Here is a 19,629-nt window from a genome sequence, read left to right on the forward strand (position 1 = left end):
GGAAGCAAACATGATGAACTGGTTTCAGAAATCCATAAAGAAAATATGTGACTGAGGCAAGACCTTATAGAGAAGATGATTACAAATAATTATATAATAATTACATTGAATTAGGCTGAATTCTATTCTGCAATATTACACTGCTTTTAACGCTGACATTGCTGACACTATGTGACAGGGAGAGAGGCACAGTTGGAAAGTCACTACGGACGGGGACTGCTGTTTGTTTACTGCACCTTGAGGTCTGAATGATGCTCTATGTAGGTAAATGATCAAGTCTATTCTAATCCCTGTCCTCTGTGGAAGGTGCACACATGATAAAAAAAAAACACAAAAACACTCCATACAATAAAATGTATCAATATGTTTGATGGATGAGGATGCGGGAAGTGCAGTTTGGTGTCTATGTTGAATGGTACCCCCTAGATCCTGCTGGATTATGGTGTTAGAGGGTTGTTAGAAAAAGTTATTGGTATTAAGTTTAAGGGTTTTTTTCTCACATGACTTCCTTCTCAAGGTGTCAGTTACATGCAGAGGTGAAAGTGTTGGGGACGAACAAGTAGTCCCACGAACAGATTCAAGACCAAAAAGCAAATTGGTGACGTGTAGGTGTTGGATCAGAGAGGGTTATGTTCAGGTAGCATATGGGTTAAATGTGGCTTAGGTCAGTGTAGCGTCCTTTGAAAGGGTGCAGTTATGTAGTGAGGATTTGTCATCACATGCTGCCTGTTAAGAAAAGCAACCTAGACAATCACTAATTTCAGTATGAGAAATGAAAAAAATTAGCTCATGCATACTTCCATATAAATCAGTTAATAGTTGTTTTTGCTTTACTCAGGTAGGAACAGCTCATTCTGTCTGTTTCTTCTTTCCGTATTCGTGCACAGACTGCAGTCCACGCCATAATCCCAGAGGATCTAGTGAAATGTGGTATGATAGGTGGAACTACTTATGATGTGAGTGTGTGTGAAATGGGGAAAAATCTCAAAATGGCATCAACTGGATAAAATGGATGAATGGTAGTCATTGAAAGTGGAAATTGATGCAACTTGTTGCAGTTTGTTGGATGTTGAGGGATGTCATATGATGTTGAAAAGGGTGACAGGATCAGAAGTGAGGTAAAGTGAAGTGAACAATGGCATGTGCTTCATCCCCTCTCAAACACAGCTGAACTCGTGGGAGTGTGGAGCGTCCACATGAGAACCCTGTCGTGGGTTTCTGTCCTGTGTGGAGAATATTTACCTTCAGCAGGTCTGGCTGTCCTACCTTTAGGAGGCAAGTCCTGCGGTTGGTCGTTCTCGATCTCAATCGTCGGTACATAAGCGGGGCATAACCCTGCCTTGCACTTGACGCAGCCAAACTCATTCCAAAGCTAAACGAGAGAAAACATTTCATGAACTGTTTCTCAAAGGACAATCTCTGGTATCAATAACACTGGCATTATACACTTTATGGATATAGATTTAATACCTCACACTCATACTGTCCAATATCTGCCTCTGTGGCTCTGATGACCGTCAGACACAAGATCCCACTCCGAGCATCATTTAGGATGGAATATTTCTGCTGGTCAGTCAACTCTCTGCCGTCTTTCAACCACCTGCAAAGATACGTGTTTGACACGCACAACAACAAGAAAACGACTAGTTGCAACTACTGGTTTAATTTGGGTGTGTTGCCATACCTGATCCGTGGTAGAGGAGTCGTAAGTGTAGAGCAGGTAAACTGTATATCCTCTCCTTCAATCAGACAAGCACTCTCCAGCCGAGACACAAATCGGGGCGGAGCTGCAGGGAAAAATACACTAATGTGTCATCTGTGCCACAATAAGTAGACCAGTAGCGTCAGTCATAAGCAGTATAGTAATATACAATAAGTACTAGACCTGTTGACCTCAACTGTTACAATTACGATTACTACAGCCTTTATCATTACTCTGCTTCTCGCGCTAATTTATTTTTTCGCTAATTTTCACACAAGTGTACAACTATTATTGGCATTGTAACCATAAGTATGTGTCTGTTGTTGTTCATGTAACAAGGACATATGTTGTTGTTTCTCTCTTTGCCTGTCTCTATCCTGCATCTCCTTCTATCCCATTTTCGGCCCATCCAGTCGAGGCAGACGGCTGTTCAACATGAGTCTGGTTCTGCTCGAGGTTTCTGCCTGTTAAAAGTTTTTCCTTGCCAATGTGCCGAATATTGCTAAGTGCTACTCATGGTGATTCATGTTGGGCCTCTCTTTAAATAACATAACAAAGAGTCGGTCTAGACCTGCTCTTTTTGTGAAGTGTCTTGAGATAACTCTGGTTATGATTTGGCGCTATCAGTAGTTAATGAAGTAAAAATAGTAAAATAAAAGCTTTACAAATTTAACAATTACAATGCTAAATGTAACAGCAGTTGTAAGTTGTGATTTAAGTAACTGTAGTTGCAGTATTGATAGCAGAATTAGTAGTTGGTAGAGTATGAGTAGAGAGTATGGGTATTAGACTCCAAAGTAGCAGAGATACTTTGTATAGTATTACCAATAGCAGTATGTCTGACATCTGCAAAAACAGTGGTACTACAGTAGTAGAAGTACAAGTTTTGTAGCAGAAAGAGTAATGTCAATAATAATTTTCGATGTAGTGGTAGTATTAGCTGTAGCAGTAGTGATAAAAGTAGGTGTAGTGCTAGTATGAGTTCTTCTAGTAGCAGTATTGCTAATTGTAATTGTAGTTGAAGTAGCAATACGAGGAGGTACAAGTAGTATTATAAGCTGTCTGTGTTCTTCTGGGCGAGTGCATGTACAGCATATACAACATTATCAAAAAAAAGGCTCTGTAATAACACACTTTATATGCATACATATACTCACCCTGCACCACAATCTTAGCCAGAGTACCAGCCTTGCCCATGGAGCTAGTAGCATAGCATGCATACTGCCCAGAGTCCTCTGCAGTGAGGCTGTCTAGGATGAGACTGCAGGTGCCTGACCGGTCGGCTGTGATGATGTGACGGGGGTCATCCTCCAAAGGCAGGCCATCTAAGAGGTGGACATCAGTGAAACCAGAAAACCCCACGCATTTAGGAAAACTGTGGTCAGGAAATCATCCTTGTATACATTGTTGTGTACAGTATTCAAATATCTTTAAAAGCTGTTTCTGACCTTTGAGCCAGCTAACCACTGGTTTTGGTGATCCTGCGACTTTACAGGTGAGCTTGATAGTCTGTCCTATCTTTGTTGTGCAGTCAGACAGCAGTGACTCAAATACTGGTGGGCCTGTTGATAGAAACAATCACAAATACAGAAATTAAACAACAAACATTCATTAAAATGTTTAACCCACCTGACACAATATCGCCTGTCAGACCTTTAATGTTCATCCCTTAAGAAAGGAATACATACCGTTAGTGGGCAGGCTGGAGCGTTGCTGTAACTCCCTCAGATCTTTAAGCCAGGAGAGTTTCACCAGAGAGGAGCGACCCTGCAGCGTGTACCTCCTAAGTGAGCCTCTGTGCTCATGCCACAACCCCCAAGACTTTTCATCTCCGCCCACAGTCTCCTTTAGCTCCACATCATTCAGCTGGGTAGGTTGAAAAAGTGAGAATGAGAGAGACAAGTCACAGAGGGCCAAAAGTTTCTATATTGTATTCTTAGTTCACTGACAAATAGTAGAATAAGTTGAAAAACAGGAGAAAAGCTCTTACCTTCATTTTGTTCTTGAAAGAGTATGTGTCACCTTTCACTTTACACAGAACAATACATTCCTTGAAGAGAAACACTTGTCTCTGATGCCCTCTTGAGGCCGTCTTAATTTCTGGAGATTCCTCCCACACCGTGAAGACTCCCTGAGAAGAAGTGATGACATATTGGTCATAAAAAAGGATCTTAAGCACAAGTTACTTTGCTGAGGCTTGGTGTTGCTAAATCCTCCTAATATGCATGTAAGTTATCTGTAGTTACCTGTCGCACAGGCTCGCCCAGGGCGGTCAGAGGAGCCGGGTAGTTCTCGATGAGAGACACTTGGTGCAGGTTGTCAGACCTCCAGGGTAGACAGGACACTGTGGAGAAAGCATCCTCCAGAAGACAGCAGCTCTGGCCTCCTTTGGCTTTATTCTTGATCAACTCCTAACAACAACATTTTCTATTTAAATTCAGCTGATACACTCTCATGGAGAAACCACAAAGTCTGCAACAGCAGAACAAGCTTAAAGGCTTAGTTTAAGTTTAATTAAATATCCAATATGCAAATCTCCCAATTTCTCTACAACGTCCCTGTGTGATTAAGAGCTGCAAGATAAGGAAACAGGCATCACTACGCTCATGCTGACATAAAAAGTCAAGGTTTCACATAATAGTTAAACCCTGTTCTGACCTTCAGTAAAGCCTGGTAGGTTTGAATCCTCTCCACTGGTCGCTGGAGGAAGGTCAGGACATCCATGACAGGGGCCTCAGGCTTACCGGATTCTGTCAACTCCTTCAGTGTGATGAGAAACATTAGAAAGAAATGAAGAACATTAGATCAGTTTCAAAAGCTTTTCAGCAGCCTGGTCGCCACAATGTTCATGTTCAATGTTTAAATCCAAACAGGTTTACTTTGAAATACTGCTGGACGGCCTTGTCGCTGACGCAGGCTTCTGCTTGTGCTTGTCCCACCATGTAGTGAAGATACTTCTCAAAGTCTTCAGTGTGTTTGATCAGGTGCATGGCCACGTCGTCGTCTGTGGCACACGCTCTCAGTCCAGGAAGGACGGACCTGAAAAAAAGATTTTATAATTTAATAATGTAATACAGCACATTGTTTTTTTTCTTGTGTGTGTGTGTGTGTGTGTGTGTGTGTATTACCTCTCATGCAGTAACACAATGTCCTTGATATTCCTGAAAATGATCTCTTTCTGGTTGAGGATGTTAATGGGGACGTGCCGGCTGGAGTCAAACTGACTGAGTTGTTGGGAGGTGAACATCTTCATCTCTTTCACAAACTCCTCTTCTCCATCAATGAGGCCTTGGATCAGTTGGCTGAAGACAAAGGGAATGAAAGCAGATTGGTTGTGCTTCAGTAGTGTTTGCTTTAAACGCAATAGCGCCAAGGTTATTTAACCTGTCATCACATTATAGCAGAATGACAGACCTCAGAGCTCTTCTGTACTCTTCTCCTGTCGATCCGATTCCGTCAAGATCTTCTTGAGGTGCTCTCAATTGTGGGAAGATCTCCTGTTTCAAAATATGGCATGTATTTATGCTTAAAGGCCTTTTTAATTTGTCATCACTTGATGTCTTTATGCCAGAATATAACACGGTATTTTTTTTACAATATGTTTTGATAGATCGTACCTTCCTCTTCTTCTCCAGGTAGGCTGGGCACACCCACCCCTGTCGAGCAGGGTTGGTTTTGGTGGGTTTGGTCCTCACCAGCCATTTGTCAGGATGAACAGAGTCCAGGAGCTCAACAAACTGTCCCTCCTTCACAATGAAGCTGTCCTTATTTCCGCCGTCAGGACTGCAGTCAGCTCGAGCCACATACATTTCAAATGTCTGACGTGACAAAGAAAATATATCAAATAATTTGCCAGATACAATCGAATCTACTTTTTCATTTTAGCTCACCTCTCGTCTATCCTCTTCCCCTTCTGACTCCGATGCGGAGACGGTGGTAGTTAATGGTGTGTGAGCGCGGTGGTGTTTGGGAGACGGTGTCCTCATTTTACCTTCATGAGCCCCTAAAAATAAGAGAGGATGAAAGCTGTGATAAAGGTGACAAAAAACTACTGGAGAAGTGCTAATAACACTAATCAAAGAAATTGCTGACCTTTGACCTTCAGTAGTTTCTTCGGAGGAGGTTGTGGAGGAGGTGTCTGTTCGTTATCCTCTTTTGGAGTCACTTGGTCCACTGCCTTTGCTACTTCCCTGTAACAGTAATCATAAGCACTTAGGGTATCTTCATAAAAACAATAGAAACACAATCAAGAATCGTCTTTCTGCCCTCTGACCTCAGCACAGCAGGACCAGGCTCATTAGGTTCCATCATATCTGGAGCTGTTTCATAATCAGAGGGACTTGACACTGTTGAAAGCAGAGAATCATAAAGTTTTACCCGGTAAATAAACAAACAAATCCACATTTTGTGATAACAGTTGTAAACTCACTGGAGCTGGCAGCAATGAGAGAGGATGCTCTCCTCTCTTGCAGTCTCTTCTGAGCGTCCTGCTCCGTCAGGTTGTAGGCCTCCCACAGAGAGACGCTCGTACTTTCCACATAGTTGGCTTCATCAGTAGCTGTTGTGGGTATCTGGGTTTCAGTCTGAGGCTGTGTTTTGTCCTGCGCTTCAGGCTTTTGCGGGGCGACTTGTAGAGGAGTTATGGCTGCGAGGGGCGGGTGTACAGGCTTCTGGGCTGTCGGAGCGGGCTTCTGAGGCTGTACTACTGTTATGTTCCCGTTGTAGGAGGTCACACCGAACTTATTCACCACCTCACATGTGTAGATTCCACTGTCATGTGTGGTCAGGTTTTTGATCACCAGTGTGCACACGCCATTCTCTGTAGTCTCAATACGGCATCTATGATCGCTGGTGATTTGATGGCTGTTTTTCAGCCAGCGCACTGTGCTGGGTTTTCCTTCAACAACACACACAAGCGTGATTGTCCCATGAAGATCTGCACTCTGGTTCTTAAACACCTCTTTAAATACAGGGCGCATGTCTTTGCGGGTTTTGTACCCTTTAAAGGCAGCTTGAATCTTGACCGCAGCCTCTTGCAGCTGTGGTTCATCCTCAATGCTAATGTCAAACTCTGGTGTGTCTTGGCTTGGTGGTTGGACCTTCTGGGGTTCATTAATAGGAAGAGGAGTAGACAGTTCTTGTGTTGATCTGTCAGCAAAAGACCCTGGGGTCTGGATATCGCTGAGGTTTGCTGGAATCTCGGTCAAAGCCTCTGAGAAGGTTTCATCTTCAGAAATGTAGAGGAGGGGAACTTCTTCTGTCATCTTTGCTGCTTGTTGAATTTCCTCTCTTCTCATTGGCTCGACTGCCAGCTTCACTTCCTGGAGCGCGTCAGGTTCTTTTCTCAATGGTTTTACTGGTTGTTTGATTGGCTGTTTGGTGACAGTGTCCTTCTCTGGAGCTTTCACGTGTGGCTTCATTTTCTCAACTGTCTCAGCGTCTGTTGTAACTGGTTTTCTGATTAGCTGTTTGATGTTTGCGTCCTTCTCTTGAACTTCAAAAGGTTGCTTAAACCCCTCAACCTTCTCAGCGTCTGTTGTTACTGGTTTTCTGATTGTCTGTTCGATGTTTGCGTCCTTCTCTGGAACTTCAAAAGGTTGTTTAATTCCCTCAACCTTCTCAGCGTCTGTGGTTACTGGTTTTCTGATTGGCTGTCTGATGTTTGCATCCATCTCTCGAACTTCAAAAGGTTGCTTAATTCCCTCAACCTTCTCAGCGTCTGTTGTTACTGGTTTTCTGATTGGCTGTTTGGTGTTTTCATCCTGCTCTGGAGCTTTCACATGTGGCTTAATTTTCTCAACGATCTCAGCGTCTGTTTCTGATTTCTCCCTCTCGAATCTGGGTTTCTCCTCCACTTCTTTTTTCAAATACTCCACAGACATCGGCTGATCATCTGATGTTTTCACCACCACTCTTGTCATCTGCTGCTCATCTTGATCTGTCTCTGTGTCCCTTGAATATTGTTTCTCCATTCCCCCTCTTGTTTTGCTTTTTGACCTCCTTGGCGGTTTTGGAGCTGCGATTTCAGCCTCTTTCTCTGCCCTTTCTGGTTGGTCGGTAGATTCTTTGTTGACAACATGCTTCAGTGGCTTTTTCTCCCTCTCTGTTTCTGTCGACACTTGCAGTTTCACACGTCCTCTCTGCTTGCGGTCTTCTTCAGGATCGTTTACAGTCGGCGTCATTGATGGGACAATCGTCTCCTCTGTTTCCTTTGCAGTATTTTGAAGTTGTTCCTTTCCACCTGTTACTTTTCCTTTTGATCTTACTGGTGGTTTCAACGGTTCCTCTTCTGCTTTGCCTACTTCACCCTCCTTTGCTTTAGATCTCTCTTCTTTTATTTTTTCCTCCTCAATAAACTTTTCTTGTGGTTTCACAGACTGTTTTTCTTCCTCGCTGTTCTGCCACATTGCTGTTTTCTTCATGTCAGCTTCAATTGTTTTCTCTAAAGACTTTGCTTGTAGTTTTGACCTCTGTTCAACTTCATTTTCCTTTCCCAGACCTATTAACTGCTTTTTATTTTGTTCAAATACAGCGTCTCCCTGAGCCCTGACTGACTGACTTTCTCTTTGGTCAACCTTGACTTTATTCTCTATATTCCTTCCAGGTTGTTTGGTCACCATGGAAACTTCCTTCTCCGTTTCCAAAGGCTGTGCTGTATCTTCTAATTTTCTGTCCACCCCATCATCTTTCTCCAGTAGTCTCACTGTCTTATCAACGTTCTTGTACACCTCGCTATCTGTCTCCTTATACCTCTCCTGTTGTGTTACGTCAAAGTCTTTCCCTATAGACTTTGCAGGTTGGACGCCCTTTTGGTCTTCATTATTCTCCCTGGGTATAGACTGTTTTAGGTCAAACATTGGCTCCACATCTTTCTCTAAACTGATAATAGATGCTTTCCTATGGGCTCTCTTTTTGGGCTCTGGAGGAACAGGTTTAGCCTCTGGGGCAGCAGGTGTCTCGTTCTCTGGAGCAGGAGATGGTTTGGAAAGAGTGCCCTTTGCCCGAGGCAGTACCGTGGGAGGTTCTACCTTTGGAGGAGGCAGTTGGAGCGCTAGACAAGAGGATGAAAATGTATGTGTGATGAAGGCTGGATGGAAAATGACATGATTAAACTCATTGTGTTCCTGTAGCAATCAGGTATAAGGATGCACAAACCTTGTACTGTCACAGTTGCACTGGTCTCTGCATCTCTTGCTTGACATGTGTAGCTTCCACTGTCCTCAGGTTTAAGCTCCTTGATGTCCAGCTGGTGGAGGCAGCCATCCTGCTTCATCTCATACTTCCTGTTAGCTCTCAGTGGCAGCTTGTTCTTCTTCCATTGAACCGACACTCCAGGCTTAGATAGCTCACAGTACAGAGAGGCTGTATCTCCTTCCTCAGCCTCCAGACTTTGTAGTTCTTTGTTGAAAAAAGGAGCGAGCTCTAGATACGTGGGACAGAGGAGACGACAATGTTGTTTGAGACAGTGCTAGATACGATGCCAAAAGGAATTGTAGATGCATTTAGTTGTTATAGTCTATTTGGTCAACATGCTCTTAGGCGTTTTCTACATTTTAAATGCATTATCGCCTTTGTCCACACACCTTTCACTGTCACAGTTGCAGTGGTCTCCGCACTTCCTGCCTGACATGTGTAGCTGCCACTGTCCTCAAGTTGGAGATCCTTGATGTGGAGCTGAAGAAGGCAGCCATCCTGCTTCATCTCATACTTCCTGTTGGCTCTCAGTGGCAGCTTGTTCTTCTTCCATAGTACAGATACTCCAGGCTTAGAGAGCTCACAGTACAGGGAGGCTGAACCTCCCTCCTCTGCCTCAACACTACGCAAGTCTTCCTTGAAGAACGGTGGGAGCTCTGAGAAAATAGGTAAGGATTGAACAAACATAAGTATATTGGGAAATGCTTGTAAGTTGGCAAAATTGTCTGATCAATTGTCATTTTTCGTTAGCAAACTTCCAATGTAAGTTGGAACTGTAATAATAGCAGCTCTTTGCATACCAGGATGATTAGACATTAATCCGTTCTTCAAATGGTTGAATGCATGCATTGCTAACTTTGAATTTCTCACTGATAAAACAGACACACCTTTCACCGACACTGTTGCAGTAGTCTCTTCACTTCCTGCTTTACACGTGTAGCTACCACTGTCTTCAGGTTGGAGATCCTTAATGTGAAGCTGAAGGAGGCAGCCATCTTGCCTCATCTCAAACTTCCTGTTAGCTCTCAGTGGCAGCTTGTTCTTCTTCCATTGCACAGACACTCCAGGCTTAGACAGCTCACAGTACAGAGAGGCTGTAGCTCCCTCCTCAGCCTCCACACTTTGTAACTCTTTGTTAAAGGATGGTGGAAGTTCTGCAATAGTGGGTACGGATTTAAAAACAACAACAACAACAAAAAGTGATTACACATGTCAAGTCAGCCTGTCAAATAGGACAAATTGCATTTTGTAATAAAGACATTTTTAAGACGTTTCAGCCATTTTAAAATCTAGCTGTTGGAACTGTAATGTGCAATACTGGGACTATTAATGTGTAGCTCAATAGAAATACACACAGAGCAAACAATAAATTGTTCCCTTCCAAAAGTTCACACCTTGCACTGTCACAGTTGCAGTGGTCTCTGCACTTCCTGCTTGACATGTGTAGCTTCCACTGTCCTCAGCTTGGAGATCTTTGATGTGGAGCTGAAGGAGGCAGCCATCCTGCTTCATCTCGTACTTTCTGCTGGCTCTTATTGGCAGCTTGTTCTTCTTCCATTGTACAGATACTCCTGCTTTAGACAGCTCACAGTACAGAGAGGCTGTGCCTCCCTCCTCAATCTCCACACTACATAAGTCTTCCTTGAAGAATGGTTGGAGCTCTGGGAAAGTAGTAAGGATTGGACACATCTTAGTATATTGTAAACGCTTGAAAGCAAATCAAAAGAGTGCAAAAGTGTCTGATAAATTGTACGTGTCAAGACTTGTTGGCAAACTTACAATGTAAGTTAGGATTCTAATAATAGCAGCTCATTATACCAAAATGTTGAGGAGATCATCAGTTCTTCAAATGGTAAATTAACTTTACTTATAAAGCGCTTATCCAGCTGCCCCCGTGGCTCAGTGGATTCAACCATTCAAAAGGATGAATGCATGCATGGTTAACCCTAAAATTCTTATTGCCAAACTGACACACCTTTCACTGTCACAGTTGCAGTAGTTTCTTCACTTCCTGCTTGACATGTGTAGCTTCCACTGTCCTCAGGTTTAAGATCCTTGATGAGGAGCTGAAGGAGGCAGCCATCCTGTTTCATCTCATACTTCCTGTTAGCTCTCAGGGGCAGCTTGTTCTTCTTCCATTGAACCGAAGCTCCTGCTTTAGACAGCTCACAGTGCAGAGAAGCTGTGCCTCCCTCCTCAGCCGCCACACTAGATAAGTCTTTCTTAAAGAGTGGTGGGAGTTCTGGGAAAATAAGTAAGGATTGGACACACTTTAGTATAATGTAAATGCATGAAAGCAAAAGAGGGCAAAATTGTCTGATCAATTGTTTGTGTCAAGACATGTTGGCAAACTTACAATGTCAGTTGGGACTATAACAATATCAGCTCATTACATACCAACATGTTTAGACAATCATTAGTTCTTCAAATGGTTGAATGCATGCATCACTAACACTGATTTTCTTATTGCCAAACTGACACACCTTTTACTGATACATTAGCAGTGGTCTCTGCAATTCCTGCTTGACATGTGTAGCTTCCACTGTCATCGGGTTTGAGATCCTTGATGTGGAGCTGAAGGAGGCAGCCGTCCTGCTTCATCTCATACTTCCTGTTAGCTCTCAGTGGCAGCTTGTTCTTCTTCCATAGTACTGACACTCCAGGCTTAGACAGCTCACAGTACAGGGAGGCCGTAGCTCCCTCCTCAGCCTCCACACTTTGCAACTCTTTGTTAAAGGATGGTGGAAGCTCTGAAATAGTGGGTATGGATTTAAAAAACAACACACAAAAAAAAAGTTATTACACATGTCAAATTATGGATGTTTTCGCCTGTCAAATAGGACAAATTGCATTTTGTAGTAAAGACATTTTCAAGACTTTTCAACCATTTTAAAATCTAGCTGTCGGAACTGTAATGTGCAATACTGGGACTATTAATGTGTAGTTCAATAGAAATACACACAGAGCAAACAATAAATTGTTCCCTTCCAAAAGTTCACACCTTGCACTGTCACAGTTGCAGTGGTCTCTGCACTTCCTGCTTGACATGTGTAGCTTCCACTGTCCTCAGCTTGGAGATCCTTGATGTGAAGCTGAAGGAGGCAGCCATCCTGCTTCATCTCATACTTTCTGCTGGCTCTTATTGGCAGCTTGTTCTTCTTCCATTGTACAGATACTCCTGCTTTAGACAGCTCACAGTACAGAGAGGCTGTGCCTCCCTCCTCAATCTCCACACTACATAAGTCTTCCTTGAAGAATGGTTGGAGCTCTGGGAAAGTAGTAAGGATTGGACACATCTTAGTATATTGTAAATGCTTGAAAGCAAATCAAAAGAGTGCAAAAGTGTCTGATAAATTGTACGTGTCAAGACTTGTTGGCAAACTTACAATGTAAGTTAGGACTCTAATAATAGCAGCTCATTATACCAAAGTGTTGAGGAGATCATCACTTCTTCAAATGGTAAATGAACTTTACTTATATAGCGCTTATTCAGCTGCCCCCGTGGCTCAGTGGATTCAACCATTCAAAAGGATGAATGCATGCATGGTTAACCCTAAAATTCTTATTGCCAAACTGACAAACCTTTCACTGTCACAGTTGCAGTAGTTTCTTCACTTCCTGCTTGACATGTGTAGCTTCCACTGTCCTCAGGTTTAAGATCCTTGATGAGGAGCTGAAGGAGGCAGCCGTCCTGTTTCATCTCATACTTCCTGTTGGCTCTCAGGGGCAGCTTGTTCTTCTTCCATTGAACCGGAGCTCCTGCTTTGGACAGCTCACAGTGCAGAGAAGCTGTGCCTCCCTCCTCAGCCGCCACACTAGATAAGTCTTTCTTAAAGAGTGGTGGGAGTTCTGGGAAAATAAGTAAGGATTGGACACACTTTAGTATAATGTAAATGCATGAAAGCAAAAGGGGGCAAAATTGTCTGATAAATTGTTTGTGTCAAGACATGTTGGCAAACTTACAATGTCAGTTGGGACTATAACAATATCAGCTCATTACATACCAACATGTTTAGACAATCATTAGTTCTTCAAATGGTTGAATGCATGCATCACTAACACTGATTTTCTTATTGCCAAACTGACACACCTTTTACTGATACATTAGCAGTGGTCTCCGCACTTCCTGCTTGACATGTGTAGCTTCCACTGTCCTCAAGTTGGAGATCCTTGATGTGGAGCTGAAGGAGGCAGCCATCCTGCTTCATCTCATACTTCCTGTTAGCTCTCAGTGGCAGCTTGTTCTTCTTCCATTGCACTGACACTCCAGGCTTTGACAACTCACAGTACAGGGAGGCTAACCCTCCCTCCTCGGCCTCCACACTACGCACGTCTTCCTTGAAGAATGGTGGGAGCTCTGAGAAAATAGGTAAGGATTGGACAAACATAAGTATAAAGGGAAATGCTTGTAAGTTGGCAAAATTGTCTGATCAATTTTCATTTTTGAGACTCGTTAGCAAACTTCCAATGTAAGTTGGAACTGTAATAATAACAGCTCTTTGCATACCAGGATGTTTAGACATTAATCCATTCTTCAAATGGTTGAATGCATGCACTGCTAACTTTGAATTTCTCACTGATAAAACAGACACACCTTTCACCGACACTGTTGCAGTAGTCTCTTCAGTTCCTGCTTTACAGGTGTAGCTACCACTGTCTTCAGGTTGGAGATCCTTAATGTGAAGCTGAAGGAGGCAGCCATCCTGCCTCATCTCATACTTCCTGTTGGCTCTCAGTGGCAGCTTGTTCTTCTTCCATTGTACAGATACTCCAGCCTTAGACAGCTCACAGTACAGAGAGGCTGTAGCTCCCTCCTCAGCCTCCACACTTTGTAACTCTTTGTTAAAGGATGGTACAAGCTCTGCAAAAAGCGGTACGGATTAAGAACAAAAACTTAATATACATCTTTAAATAAGAGAAGAAGAAAGTCAATCTGCTGTAACAGCTATAATATCAAGTTGTGTTATGTGGTTAAATACATGCAGAAAACGATCAAAATTCTCCACTGCCAAATGCACACCTTGCACTGTCACAGTTGCAGTGGTCTCTGCACTTCCTGCTTGACATGTGTAGCTGCCACTGTCCTCAAGTTGGAGATCCTTGATGAGGAGCTGAAGGAGGCAGCCATCCTGCTTCATCTCATACTTCCTGTTGGCTCTCAGTGGCAGCTTGTTCTTCTTCCACTGCACTGACACTCCAGGCTTAGAGAGCTCACAGTACAGAGAGGCCGTATCTCCCTCCTCAGCTTTCACATTTTGCAACTCTTCTTTGAAAAATGGTGGAAGCTCTGTAAAAGATAAGAGGATCAGGGACCAATAAAGTAAGATGTCATATATACATGTTTTCGGAAAACCTCTTTCCTAATTGGGTGGGTTTACCATAAAATGTAGAACGACAGGCTGAGTAGCAGACAGACCAAAGAAGTACAGGAAAGCATTGTTCAGTAAAGTGCATAAATTTCTTCTACTGAAATGCTTTATTTCAGTCACATCCCCTAATGCACAAACCTTTCACTGTCACAGTTGCAGTAGTCTCTTCACTTCCTGCTTGACATGTGTAGCTGCCACTGTCCTCAGATTTGAGATCCTTGATGTGAAGCTGAAGGAGGCAGCCGTCCTGTGTCATCTCATACTTCCTGTTAGCTCTCAGTGGCAGCTTGTTCTTCTTCCATTGCACTGACACTCCAGGTTTAGAGAGCTCACAGTACAGGGAGGCTGTGTCTCCCTCTTCTACCTTCAGACTCTGCAGTTCTTCTTTGAAGAATGGTGGGAGCTCTGTGAAAATAAGTTGCTAGAAATTACATTTAAGACATTACCAACGTAAGGCTGAATAAGATTTCAACCCGTTCAGATGACAACGAGCAGTTATTCTAAAAAGGTTGTCCATGATTTAGACTTCGCAGACTCTTTAAAATTTACTATGCAGATATCCAAATGGACAAACCTTTAACAGACACAGTTGCAGTGGTCTCTGCGCTTCCTGCTTGACACGCGTAGCTTCCACTGTCCTCAGGTTTGAGATCCACAATATGGAGCTGAAGGAGGCAGCCATCCTGTGTCATTTCATACTTCTTGTTGGCTCTCAGTGGCAGTCTGTTCTTCTTCCACTGCACTGACACTCCAGGTTTAGACAGCTCACAATACAGAGAGGCTGTGTCTCCCTCCTCAGCTTTCACATTCTGCAACTCTTCTTTGAAAAATGGTGGAAGCTCTGTAAAAGATAAGAGGACCAGTAAAGCAAGATGTTTAAGCCTAACAGAAGTAACAGAAGTATTTCAGGTATTTCAACTAAGGTCAGAAATGTTGGTGGATTTTACTTATGGATGTTTTTGTAGCCTACTTTATGAGGAGCTTATGACGTTCCCAAAAATTCAAATAAAAAAGTTAAGATTTATACTATTTAAATGTGTTTCATGCACATCCCTCAATGCGCACCTTTCACTGACACAGTTGCAGTGGTCTCTGCACTTCCTGCTTGACATGTGTAGCTTCCACGGTCCTCAGGTGTGAGCTCTTTGATGTGCAGCTGCATGAGGCAGCCATCTTGTTTCATCTCATACTTCCTGCTGGCTCTCAGAGGTAGTCTGTTCTTCTTCCATTGCACTGACACTCCAGGCTTAGACAGCTCGCAGCTCAGGGTGGCTGCACATCCCTCCTCAACCTCCACACTTCTGAGTTCTTTCTTGAAGAACGGTGGGGGCTCTAAGAAAAGAGGATTGGAAGGACGTTATTATACTGTATATCTTTAACATTACAGGTAGATTAAGGGAGATATAAACTCATAAGACACACGCCTTTCACTGTCACATTTGCTGTGGTCTCTGCGCTTCCTGCTTGACATGTGTAGCTGCCACTGTCCTCAAGTTGGAGCTCTTTAATGTGCAGCTGGAGGAGGCAGCCATCCTGCCTCATCTCGTACTTTCTGCTGGCTCTTAGTGGCAGCTTGTTCTTCTTCCATTGAATTGGCACTCCGAGTTTAGACAGTTCACAGTACAGAGAAGCTGAATCTCCTTCTTCAACTTCTACACTCTGCAGTTCTTCTTGGAAGAACGGAGGGAGCTCTGTGAAAAAAAGGAGAAAGGACAGGATTCGAGACAATTGTTATGTAAGAGTGAACAGCAAGCTACAATCCATAAGCAACACTACTTCCATTAATACCTGTCACAGTTAGTTTGGCGTTGCTCTGCACATCTCCTGTATCACAGGAATATATGCCAGTATCCAGGGGATCCACATCATATATAAGCAACAGGTTGACTTTTCCCTCCTTTCGAAGTTCATATTTGTCACCATTGCGGAGGGGGATGTGGTTGCGCCTCCAGGTAACCAGAGAGGTTAAATCAGAGGTTTTACAGGACAACGTGGCTGTCTCTCCTTCCATGATCACAACATCTTTGGGCTTCTCCTCAAACAAAACTAGGATATGAAATAAAATGCAACTTTAGAACGTGAGATTCAGAGGAACTCACCTGATTGTAGATATTAATTACACCATCTATCCCTAATGTTTCTGCTCACCTTTGGGCTTAGGAACAACAAGCAAATTCGCAGACGTCCTCTCTTCCCCAACCACAAATGCCACGGTGCCCGTCTCCTCAGGTGTTGTCATGGTGAGGACCAGCCAGTGCTGGCGACCCTGGCACGTCATCTGGTTCATCTCGTTCTTCTGCAAGGGGCTGGAGCCGAGCCACCAGACGCCCTCGCTCACGTCCGCGTGGCTCAGCTCACACACAAACATTGCATCCTCGCCCGCAGTCACCGTTATGTCGTGCAGCTGTGTAACGATCCGCACGCGCTCTGTGGAGGAAGAGGAAGCTAGATACAGCTGGCTTTTTAGAGATGGAATGGGATGTATTTCCAACATATTAGGTGAGAACAGCCTTGTGGTTAGACTCATGCTGCATTTCTTGTACTGTAAATGATAAAAACAAACATATCATTAAACAAGGGATGAAAATATTGTAGTATGTAGCATCCACCTACCCCTGACTATCAGCTTGGCAGTGGTCTTCTTGCCTCTGCTGATACAGCAGTACTCTCCAGCATCCTCCAGACACAGCTTCTTGATCTCCAGGGTGTGTGTGGGCCCTTTCTTCTTTAAGATGCATCTCCCTCCTTCTTCCACTGCAGTGTTATCCTTCTTCCAAGTGACAGGGACGTTAGCACTGGAAACTTCACAAGACAGCAGCACAGATTTCCCTTCCATCACAGCTTGGCTCTCCAGTTCCTTCTCAAAGAACACTGATGCTGCCGCTAGTAAAAAAAAAAGAGGAAACGACACATAATAACACGTCACCTGTGAGTGTAACAGCTGTTACTGTATCCTAAACTAGCTAAAAGGCTAAAATTGCTGCTTCCAAGATGGCAGCATGTCAAGTACCTCTCACGTTGACTTCAGCCGTGGTCTTCTGCTCTCCCAGGACGCAGCTGTACTCCCCGACGTCCTCCGGCTGGATGTTTTTGATGTGCATCTCAGCTACCTTCCCTTTCAGCGTCATCTGATATCGTCCCCCATGGAAGAGCTGGTCCTCGGCCTTCCACCACTGTACAGGCACCCCGGCCCTGGACAGCTCACAACGAAGGGACACGATGCCTCCTTCAGGAGCTTCCTGGTTCTTCAGACCCATTTTAAAGGTGAGGGGGATCGCTGTGGAGAAATCAAGCTTGTGATGCTCATGATAAACCAGCCTATGACAGTTTTATGACAGGGTTTTAGAGGAAAAGCAAGGTTTTTTTCTGCAATAAAAATAGACATTATCAATTAGAAGACTTTAGAAATTAAATTACAACTGTCGATAATAAAATTCAGGTCATTTCTTCTTAATTTCAGAAACGTTTAAGGGGCGAGGGGTATTATGCTAACTTCAAGCTTCATATTTCACTCTGTAATACCTGTGGAGTAGCTTAGCATAATTTACTATTTAAAAAACTCATCATTTTTCTCACTGTGCAGGCCCTCACACAGCCTCTGCCTGAGACAATTCAGTCAGCTCTGTCCCTTTAAGAAACCCCGCCCCTACAAGCCTACTTCCTTCTGATTGGCCAGCTCTCTGAAGCTCGCTGAGACTGTGTAGAAAAAACTCGGCGTTCACAGCAGACAGAGCTGAGAAGTCTGGGGATTACTCCAACATACTTTTACCTACAGATTTGAAACTTCACCCACATTCAGTATGAACATCGAACATCGTAACATTATATGTCTTAAAATGTGAAACAGCATAATACCCCCTCTTAAAGAATTTAAAATCACACATCTTCCCTTACGTGTGATGGTGATGTTGGCTGTGGTCTTCACATCACCGTAGTTACAGCTGTAAAGTCCGCTGTCCTCCAGCTGTGAGTTTTTGATGGTCAGCTCCATGATGCTGTTTCGGTTTTTAATCTGGTACTTGAAATTATTCTTCAGCAGCTCTTGTCCTTTTCTCCACTCCACAGTCAGGCCGGGTTTCGACAGCTCACAGCTCAGCGTCACGCTGTTTTCCTCCTCAACCTGCTGGTTCTTTAACTTTGTGTTGAATGTGATGGGGGGAGCTGCAAGGAGAGGATCAAAGGAGTGATTATTCTGGTTCTATCAAATTGGGATTGTTAACATTAAAAAAAAGTCCATGTTAGAAAAAAAAGATGTCAGGTTTCCAGAGTGGGATCTTAATCTTACCTTTGACGGTTAGCTCAGCAGTTGATTGGCAGTCGTCAGTCTTACAGGTGTATTTCCCTGCATCACTCTCCTCTATGTTGTTGATGATCAGTTTAGTGAGACGTCCCTCCTGTTTCATCTCGTATTTGTACCCAGGTTTGAGGACGACTCTGCCTTTCCTCCAGTCCACAGGAGCTCCAGGTTTAGAGAGCTCACAGAAGAAAGCTCCACTGTCCCCTTCCTTCACCTCGACATTCTTCACTTCTTGTTTAAAAGTTACAGGAATTGCTGGGAATAAAAAAAACAACATCTTTTTACAACATCTACAATGTTCTTATGAACCAAAACCACCTGCTGAACAGAAGAGCCCTTCCATTTGGCTGTAGTGAACATACCTCTAACTTTGATGTCCGCTGAAGTCACAACAGTGCCAACAAAACAGCTGTACTCCGCAGAATCTTTCAGGGTTAAATCTCTGATCAGCATCTCAGCCATCCTGCCCTCTTGCTTCATCAGATATTTGTCTCCCTCCGTCAGAAGTTGAGCATCTTTCCTCCACTCCACTGGGACTCCAGGTTTAGAGAGCTCACAGCGCAGTGTTACGCTGCCCTCCTCCACCGCCTCCTGGTTCTTCAGTTTTTGCTTGAAAATGACTGGGATCGCTGAGGAGAGAGGCAAATAAATATAATAAGGTGGGGAAATTATCAAAGCATCATTTTTCTGCTACTTAAGGAGAAATGGCTCTCACCGGTGATGATGATAGTGGCACTCGTTTTTATGTCCTCACAAACACAGCTGTAAGAGCCACTGTCCTCAGGCTGGCTCTTCTTTATGAGGAGCTCCAGAGAGGAGCTGTTCTGCTTCATCTGGTATTTCTCTCCGTTGGTCAACATGTTGTCTCCCTTCTTCCACTGCACTGGATAACCAGGTTTGGAGAGCTCGCAGCAGAGTGTCACTCCGTTGCCCTCCTGCACCTGAATATTCTTCAGCTCCTGGAGGAATCTGATGGGTCGTTCTGGAGCGGAGGAAATATCATAATGATTGAAAAAGTTTTCATTTAGAGGAACATGTGTTTTGCAGCTCTCTATTTCTAGCTGTCG

General features: G+C 43.7%; 1 protein-coding gene across 1 annotated transcript in view; it reads right to left on the bottom strand.

The window, feature by feature from the left end:
- obscna (obscurin, cytoskeletal calmodulin and titin-interacting RhoGEF a) overlaps positions 1-19,629 on the bottom strand; it is a 41,911-nt gene that overhangs the window by 11,596 nt on the left and 10,686 nt on the right. The window contains exons 23-62 of the mRNA XM_069679535.1: positions 19,278-19,544; positions 18,925-19,191; positions 18,551-18,817; positions 18,160-18,426; positions 17,276-17,542; positions 16,879-17,148; positions 16,414-16,692; positions 16,054-16,311; positions 15,690-15,956; positions 15,331-15,597; positions 14,840-15,106; positions 14,404-14,670; positions 13,917-14,183; positions 13,491-13,757; positions 12,987-13,253; positions 12,479-12,745; positions 11,898-12,164; positions 11,380-11,646; positions 10,872-11,138; positions 10,291-10,557; positions 9,784-10,050; positions 9,286-9,552; positions 8,858-9,124; positions 6,132-8,753; positions 5,976-6,048; positions 5,795-5,892; positions 5,593-5,705; positions 5,320-5,520; positions 5,117-5,199; positions 4,831-5,004; positions 4,582-4,741; positions 4,361-4,462; positions 3,949-4,113; positions 3,693-3,833; positions 3,391-3,568; positions 3,151-3,264; positions 2,860-3,027; positions 1,685-1,787; positions 1,471-1,600; positions 1,267-1,372 (exon numbers count right to left, since the gene is read on the bottom strand). Of these exons, the coding sequence (XP_069535636.1) occupies positions 1,267-1,372; positions 1,471-1,600; positions 1,685-1,787; positions 2,860-3,027; positions 3,151-3,264; positions 3,391-3,568; positions 3,693-3,833; positions 3,949-4,113; positions 4,361-4,462; positions 4,582-4,741; positions 4,831-5,004; positions 5,117-5,199; positions 5,320-5,520; positions 5,593-5,705; positions 5,795-5,892; positions 5,976-6,048; positions 6,132-8,753; positions 8,858-9,124; positions 9,286-9,552; positions 9,784-10,050; positions 10,291-10,557; positions 10,872-11,138; positions 11,380-11,646; positions 11,898-12,164; positions 12,479-12,745; positions 12,987-13,253; positions 13,491-13,757; positions 13,917-14,183; positions 14,404-14,670; positions 14,840-15,106; positions 15,331-15,597; positions 15,690-15,956; positions 16,054-16,311; positions 16,414-16,692; positions 16,879-17,148; positions 17,276-17,542; positions 18,160-18,426; positions 18,551-18,817; positions 18,925-19,191; positions 19,278-19,544 (10,878 nt within the window). The remainder of the gene's footprint in view (positions 1-1,266; positions 1,373-1,470; positions 1,601-1,684; positions 1,788-2,859; positions 3,028-3,150; positions 3,265-3,390; positions 3,569-3,692; positions 3,834-3,948; positions 4,114-4,360; positions 4,463-4,581; positions 4,742-4,830; positions 5,005-5,116; positions 5,200-5,319; positions 5,521-5,592; positions 5,706-5,794; positions 5,893-5,975; positions 6,049-6,131; positions 8,754-8,857; positions 9,125-9,285; positions 9,553-9,783; positions 10,051-10,290; positions 10,558-10,871; positions 11,139-11,379; positions 11,647-11,897; positions 12,165-12,478; positions 12,746-12,986; positions 13,254-13,490; positions 13,758-13,916; positions 14,184-14,403; positions 14,671-14,839; positions 15,107-15,330; positions 15,598-15,689; positions 15,957-16,053; positions 16,312-16,413; positions 16,693-16,878; positions 17,149-17,275; positions 17,543-18,159; positions 18,427-18,550; positions 18,818-18,924; positions 19,192-19,277; positions 19,545-19,629) is intronic.

Source organism: Semicossyphus pulcher, unplaced genomic scaffold, assembly GCF_022749685.1.
Source record: "Semicossyphus pulcher isolate SPU_LCO1_2020_fin unplaced genomic scaffold, fSemPul1.0.p SCAF_4, whole genome shotgun sequence".
Lineage (NCBI taxonomy): Eukaryota > Metazoa > Chordata > Actinopteri > Labriformes > Labridae > Semicossyphus > Semicossyphus pulcher.